Genomic DNA, 8,071 nt, shown 5'->3' with positions numbered 1-8,071 from the left:
TTTAAATTGACATGCAATAAACTGAACACATTTAAAGTTTACCATTTGGTAATTTTTTGACTTATGTACACCCCCATTAAGCCATTACCTCAATCAAGATTATGAATGTATCTTTTTTTTTTTTTTTTTTGAGACAGTCTCGCCCTGTTGCCTAGGCTGGAGTGCAGTGGCGCGATCTTGGCTCACTGCAAGCTCCACCTCCTGGGTTCACGCCATTCTCCTGCCTCAGCCTCCCGAGTAGCTAGGAATACAGGCGCCCACCACCACACCTGGCTAATTTTTTCTATATTTAGTAGAGACGGGGTTTCACCGTGTTAGCCAGGATGGTCTCGATCTCCTGACCTCGTGATCCACCTGCCTCGGCCTCCCAAAGTGCTGGGATTACAGGCGTGAGCCACCATGCCCGGCCTATGTATGTGTCTTGACTGATCACCCCTCAAAGTGTCCTCAGGTCCCTTTACATTCTTTCAGCCCTCTCCATGCACCTTTCACATCCCCTGACAACCAGTGATCTGCTTTCTGTCGTTAGATTCTTACTTTCTATTTTAAAGAATTGTATGTAATTTTAAAAGAATTTAAAGACCTTTATGTAAATAGAATCATACAGAATATACTTTTTTGATAACTAGTTATTAAAAAAATGCAAATTGAAAGCATAATGAAATACCACTACACGTCTATGAGAATGATGAAAATGCAAAAGACTGACTATATCACGTGCTGGTGAGGATGAGGAACGGCTGGAACTTTCACATCCTGCTGATGGGCACATCCACTGGCACAACCATTTTGGAAAACAATTTTGTATTTCCTTTAAAAGCTAAACATTCTCATGCCTGTAATCTCAGCACTTTGGGAGGCCAAGGCGGGCGGATCACCTGAGGTCAGGAGTTCGAGGCCAGCCTGACCAACATGGAGAAACCCCGTCTCTACTAAAAATACAAAAATTAGCCGGGGTGGGGGGGTGGTGCGTGCCTGTAATCCCAGCTACTCAGGAGGCCGAGGAAGGACAATTGCTTGAACCCAGGAGGCGGAGGTTGCAGTGAGCTGAGATCGCACCGTTGCACTCCAGCCCGGGCAACAAGAGCGAAACTCTATCTCAAAAAAAAAAAAAAAAAAAAAAAAAGCTAAACATTCACCTACCACATGATTCAGACATTCCACCCCTAGGTATTTACCTTAGGGAAATGAAAGCATACATCCATACAAAGATTTGTACATAAATGTTCATAGAAGCTTTATTTGTAATAGCCATAAACTGGGAACAACCCAAATGTCCATCAACAAACCAGTATACAAATGAATACTATTCATATGACGGAAGAGTATTTATAAACAAAAAGGAATGAACTCCTGCAATACCCAATAAGATGGATGAATTTCAAAATGATATCTTTTGACATACATAAGAACTTAATATTTAATACCACCTAATCAATTTATTCTTACATGAGTTCTGCCTCTATTGTTATATTTATAAGAATTTCCTTGCTATTAAATTGAATATTTGACCACACAATCTTTTAATACTTTACTTTTACACTGTCATTTTAAAACCATCTAGAATTAATTTTGGTCTAAGATATAAGTTAGGGAATGGGCATTAACATCTTTTCTTATCTGGTTTGCTAGTTTTTAGGACCGTTTTTAATTATTTAGGCCTGAGTGTTTTGGTTTGTTCTTCTCAGATAGAAGTCAGTACGTGTCACATAAATATTACATAAAACTAATGGGCATCGAACTGTAAGAGGAAATTTATGCAAAATTCTGCTTTCCAACCAAACAAAAAAGTCATAATTTTCATGAGTTTTGTATCATATAAGGAGACAATTTTGACAACTACAGCATAAATGCAATTTTGAATAATGTTATTATGTTCCATTATTCTATAAACATTCTATTTGTTTGTATTTATAGATGGCATTAGTATATATTTCACCATTTAGATTTTTTCATTTTCTCAGCGTTTTAAATAATATTATATGGAAAACCTTTGTGCCCATAACTTTGTGCTTCTCTTGGATAATTTATGATGAGCCAGTTCCCAGAAGTAATGTTTAGTGGATTAAGCAAGTAGAGTTCTGCTTCTCTGTGCTTATTTCCACACAGCTTCCCAAGAGGATTATGCCAATTTGACACCATGAGTAGGCACGTTTGAGTCACCAGCATCATGCCATCCTTGCTTTTGGGGTGTACTACCAGTGGTGGCTATGTATTCTGTCTGCTTTGTTACTCAAATGAATAAATAAATACCTCACAAGTCAGTCTACCTAGCTGGCCAAACCTAGACTTTCAGCTCCTTTCTCTCCCTCCTTATACTCCGTGGCAGCCATGGGGGTGCACTGTTCAGATTTCCTTTCAAGAGAACTTGCTTCAAGGGGATAGTTGGTGGACAGCCTCAAGCTGTCATACTTCCAGACCTATGGTAGCAGTCACCCCATGTTCTCCAGGGGCTGTTCTCAGCCAAAGTCTGAACCCCTGGGATATGAGAACCTGGCTATTCCTGCCCTGCGTGAGCTCCTCTGAGGGGCAAGCCTTGCTTTGGGCCTCCCCATCTGTTTGGCTGAGACTTTCTTAGAGCTGCAGTCTTCGTCTCCTTCTATTCAATCCTCCTCTATCCCTCTCTCCTTTGACATGTATCAGGCCAGCATTGCAGTCTGAAGGCTCTCCCTGCCTGTGGCTGCTCTGTCTCACCTTTGTCCATCAGAGGTGTGTTCTCCCAGTCAATCTTTTGCATGTCCAATTCTGTCTTGACATTTTTCATTTGGAGGACCCAAACTGACAGATCCCCTGTGGATGAATCTGCATGATGATTGTTCTCGTAAGATAGATACAAACTCCAAATTAGTTATTAGATGAGTGACAGAATGATAGAAGACAGAAGTTTTGGGGTTGGCTATAGATATCTGCCCCATAAAGAGGAGCCTTGGCTAGTACTCAGCAATGTAGGAGGAATTGGAACTGTGGAAATGATATTTCTCTGAGTTGGTGGAGGCGATAGCAGTGGTTATTATGATGTTACGGTCGTTTGTTGCTTCTTGTCTTTCCTTTGTGTGTTTCTTCTTGATTGCCAATGGTTACCGATGAGCTGTGGTAGGTCAGGCTTCGGCAGGAAGGAGTAGCTGATGCAGCATTTTCTGGAAGCGTTGAACATGAACAATGCTGTCTCTCCCCAGTGGCAATATGTCCTGCAGTATGCTGGGGTGTTACTCACACATTTTGACCCACCTGCACTGGCTGTATGGGAGAGGACAAGACAGAGAAGTCATGGTTAGAAGCAGCACAGGACTGCTAAAGCGTCAGCGCCAGATGGGAGTGTTTGGCTTTTTGTTCTGAGGTGTATCCTTAGGATGTTGTGCAAATGAGACTTGGGAAAGCCAGTGATGAGGAGACAAAAATCTTCCTGGATTGATGGCCTTGGGGAACTCTGTCTGACGAGCTCTTCTTCTTTGCCAGTATCGGCATCTTTGAAGCTTTTTGCTAAATCTGATACTACAGAATAGGATGTATGGGTGAAAACGGGGGTGGGACCAGGTCTTCATGGGTGAAAACAGGGGGTGAGGAGTCAGGTCTTCATGGGTGAAAACGGGGGTGGGGACCAGGTCTTCATGGGTGAAAACAGGGGTGGGGACCAGGTCTTCATGGTGAAAACAGGGGTGGGGACCAGGTCTTCATGGGTGAAAACGGGGGTGGGACCAGGTCTTCATGGGTGAAAACAGGGGTGGGGACCAGGTCTTCATGGGTGAAAACGGGGGTGGGGACCAGGTCTTCATGGGTGAAAACGGGGGTGGGGACCAGGTCTTCATGGGTGAAAACGGGGGTGGGGACCAGGTCTTCATGGTCAGGGAGGAGCTTGGATACTCAAAAGGGAGAAATAGGGCTCGTCTCACTCACCCCACAGGCTCCCTTTTAAGGTGTTTCTACCTTTCTTGTTTTCATAGACTCTTAAACTGTAAATATCAGTCAACCTGGGGCAAAGTGGGAGGAGTCAAATCATTCTCCAAAATCATTAAAAAGAAAATAATGGTTGCTAGTGACAGGGCATTTTTGCATTCACACAGTGCTGTGCACCATTTCACCATCTGGTGAAATCTGTTTGCCTCTGTGCTCTGTGTCTGCCATTGGCTCACAGCAGGGGCCTCTTCGGAGCACCCTCAAGCCTCTTTGGCTTTCTTCACATCCGTTGCCTGGCCCTCCTCTGATCTCTCTCTCTCCCTGCTCTCTGTGTGTCTGTCTCTCTCTCTTTCTGACCCCGCATTATCTCCTAGCCCCAGGGTTTGAGCTGAACCCATTGCTTACCATCCTGTGGGAACTAGCCCTCTAAGAGGTCTGCTTCCATCCCCCACCTGCCAGCTGTCTGTTGAGCATAGGGATGGGAACCTCAATCTCTTCCTTCTAGGCTCAAAATCTCCTTTGAGCTCCAACCCAGGCTGATCTCAATGGATGCACATGGTGATGACAGAAGCCTTCAGTGTGTCTTAGGAGGTTAGATATAAGGAGCTCACATAAAGTGAAAGAAGACATTTTGGTTCAGGTTGAGGGTGACTATCATTTTAGAATAGAAAACAAATTTTTGTAAAGGTTATATAGGGTGGTGTTTGGGTGTGGGATATCAAGGCTAGTGGTGGTTGTTAGGAGATCTCTACCTTAGACTGGAACTCAGTGGGGTGAGCCCTGCCTCCACCCAACCTGGCTCATCTATCACCAGAGCAACCAGATCTGCTAGTGTTCCTCATTCCCAGTTTTCCTTTCCTCCTATTTATCCAGTTTACCTGGGATCACCTGGGTCAGGAATCCGAGGGCTGCCAAGACCAGGAGCAGGAACTTCATGGCTGAAGGGGTGGCTTGGGGAGCTGGTGGTGGTTTAATGGAGTTGGGTCCCTCTGTAATGTGCCTGGAGCTACTGCCTTTATAGGATCCACATGATGCCAGGATACTGGGCAGTGAACCAAGGGAGACTTTTCTGTTACCCAGAGCAGTCAGATTAGATCAGAATGTCTACTGGACTGGAGCCTGGATTGATTTATTGAGCGCCTGTGTTCTAGACTGTTAGGAGGGGGAGAGGTAGAGCAAACAGTGCGTCGGTTCCCAGCGTTCATCTCTAAAACTATGCGTTCTAGACAGTGTTGGTGAGATGTGGGGAAACTAGCATTCTCTTGGCATTGTTGCTGGGAGTGTTAATTGGTACAGTTTTTCTTTCATAGCACAATTTGGCAAAATATCAGAAGCCTTAAAATGTGCCTATTTTTTTACTCAGAAACTTTGTACCTTGGGCTTTTGTTTAATGGGAATAATTGAACAAGTACATAAAGACGTTTATCTCAACATTACAGTAACAGAAAACCAAAAGCTACCTAAATGGTGATAAAACATGGATCTAATCTAATATAGAAAATAGAGAATATAATAGAGCAGTATGCAGTTATTAAAAGTGATGAAAAAGTATAAAAATGTAGGGTACAAGATATGCATCTAGAATAACTTAATCTGTGGTAAAGGAACATCTATGTGCCAACATATGTAGGTATATATGTATGTAGTATGTATGTATATCTATCTATCTATCTATCTATCTATCTATCTATCTATCTATCTATCTATCTATCTATCATCTATCTATCTGTCTGTCTAAAATGTCTGAGTTTGGAGAGAATGATTATGTGTACTTTCATGATTAGAAAAAAAGGTTTATAGAAAAACTACTTATTGTTTGAATTTTAATATGAATACTCTTACCTCTAAATTTTTGCTTTCTTCCCCTAGAGTTTAAGGTTTCTGGAGGCTAGAGACTTTGCCATTTCCACATTCTTCTCAAGAAATATTTTGTGTTTTCCTCCCCCCAGTAGCGTCCTTTGGAGTCTGTTTCCCATCGAGACAGTTCTTTTCTGTTCCAGCTCACTTCTCCAGAATCCTTTCTCTAATGTGGTGCCTGCTGTATAAGGGAATAATCTCAGGAGTCCTGGTTTGGGCCAACTGAGTAGAGCAGCTCTAGCCTCTCACGTTTTCCTGGTCTAAAAAACCTGGTTTGATTTCAGGCACAAAACAAAACAAAACAAAAGATCTGGGACTTGGTAAGAATATGTCCCAAGACTTTAGCAGTCTTTACAGTCACTCAGATTTGTAAAAATATCTTAAAATCTGTAATTTTTCCAACTAAGTGATGTAAACTATAATCCTAAAATAAATACAAATCCCTTTGTGCCTTTGGTAAACCTATAACCACAGAAGCAAAGGCTTTTGTGTTTCTGTGCATAGTCTTCAATGAGTTAATTGTCTTTTTACCCTTCACTTGTTAAGCAATGATGACATTTATTTTCTCCTTGTTTCCATACAGCATGCACAGTCCATTGGATGTCATAAATATAAGTCACTCCAATTTCCTCAACCCATTAAAAAATCTTTTCATTTAAAAATAATTTAAAACATACCGGCTGCAAAATACAAATTGTACAATACCTTTTCCCCAGCTCCCCTGAGGTTTGCCTGTTGTTGACATTTTATCTTTCTTGCTTTAGCATTTGCCCCACCTCTCTCTATCTATGGATATATACATATCTATATTAGTCTCTCTATATTTGTATATTTTCTTCTTTGAATCTATTGAGCATAAGTTATATGTTCATGGCCTTATATTGTCGTGGCCTTTTACTCCCAAATAATTCAGTGTGTATTTCCTAAGAATAGGGATATTCTCCTGTATGACAGTATAGTTACTAACTCCATAAATTTAAATGGACACCACTTTTATCTAGTCTATTGTCTATCCACATATATATATATCTGTATTCCAATTTGCCAGTTGACCTAATAATGCCTTTTATAGCATTCATTTCCTCCTTGAGTTGAGATTGCAGTGTCAGGTCAGATATTGTATTGATTTTTAAAATGTGTTTTTAAATTAAAATTTTATTTTTAATTGACATAATAATTATACATATTTATGGGATACAGAGTGATATTTCAATGAGTGTACACAATCTGTAATGATCAAATCAGGGTACCTCAAACATTTCTCATTTCTTTGTGCGAGAACATTCAAAATCCTCTCTTCTAGCTATTTGAAAATATGCAATAAGTGATTGTTGGCTACAGTCACCCTACAGAGCTATGGAACCCTAGAACTTATTCCTCCTATCTAGCTGTGATTTTGTATTTGTTAAAACCAACCTCTCCGTATCCTCTTCTACCTGCTACATTATTTTACTCTCTACTTCTGTAAGCTCAACTTTTTTTTTTTTTTTTTGAGACGGAGTCTCACCCTGTCTCCCAGGCTGGAGTGCAGTGGTGCAGTCTTGGTTCACTGCAACTCTGTCTCCCAGGTTCAAGCGATTCTCCTGCCTCAGCCTCCTGAGCAGCTGGGATTACAGGCACCTGCCACCACACACGGCTAATTTTTGTATTTTCAGTAGAGGTGGGATTTCACCATGTTGGCCAGGCTCGTCTCAAACTCCTGGCCTCAGGTGATCCACCCGCCTTGGCCTCCCAAAATGTTGGGATTACAGGTGTGAGCCACTGCGCTGGGCCTGTAAGCTCAACTTTTTTAGTTCCCACATATAAGTGAGAATGTGCAGGATTTATGTTTCTGTGCCTGACTTATTTCACTTAACATAATGTCCTCTAGGCCAGGGGTCCCCAACCCCTGGGCTATAGATTGGTATGGGGCCATGGCCTGTTAGGAACTGGGAGCACAGCAAGAGGTGAGTGGCAGGTGAGCATTACCCCAGAGCTCCATCTCCTGTCAGATGTGCAGAAGCATTAGATTCTCATGGAAGCACAAACCCTATTATGAACTGCGCATGCGAGGGATCTAGGTTGCACACTCCTTATGTGAATCTAACTACTGCCTGATGGTCTGAGATGGAACAGTTTCTTCCCAAAACCATCCTCCCACCCCCTTCCGACCATGGAAAAATTGTCTTCCACTATACCAGTGCCTGGTGCCAAAAAGGTTGGGGACCACTGCTCTAGCTCATCCATGTTGCCATGGATGACAGGATTTCATTCTTTTTTATGGCTGAATAGTATTTTGTTGTTTAAGATATTGTATTATGTGTTTTGTCTCTTTAATTTC

The 8,071-nt window shown here is 41.9% G+C and overlaps 1 protein-coding gene across 1 annotated transcript; it reads right to left on the bottom strand.

The window, feature by feature from the left end:
- Positions 1-1,212: 1,212 nt before the first annotated feature.
- On the bottom strand, positions 1,213-4,885 carry DEFB132 (defensin beta 132). Its single transcript, XM_004061627.5, has 2 exons — positions 4,773-4,885; positions 1,213-3,237 (listed from the first exon to the last, which is right to left on the bottom strand). Exons 1-2 carry the CDS (start codon positions 4,828-4,830, stop codon positions 3,011-3,013), a joined length of 285 nt encoding a protein of 94 aa, XP_004061675.4. The 5' UTR covers positions 4,831-4,885; the 3' UTR covers positions 1,213-3,010.
- Positions 4,886-8,071: the final 3,186 nt, after the last annotated feature.

Source organism: Gorilla gorilla, chromosome 21 (assembly GCF_029281585.2).
Source record: "Gorilla gorilla gorilla isolate KB3781 chromosome 21, NHGRI_mGorGor1-v2.1_pri, whole genome shotgun sequence".
Classification (NCBI taxonomy): domain Eukaryota; kingdom Metazoa; phylum Chordata; class Mammalia; order Primates; family Hominidae; genus Gorilla; species Gorilla gorilla.
The sequence above is the reverse complement of the archived record's forward strand: the minus strand, read 5'-3'. Positions and strand labels throughout refer to the sequence as shown.

Coding starts and splice junctions, on each gene's coding strand:
- DEFB132 (XM_004061627.5), bottom strand. CDS start 4,830: ATGAAGTTCCTGCTCCTGGTCTTGGCAGCCCTCGGATTCCTGACCCAG. Junction 3,238..4,772: donor CCTGACCCAGGTGATCCCAG/GTAAACTGGATA, acceptor TCTCCCATACAG/CCAGTGCAGGTGGGTCAAAA.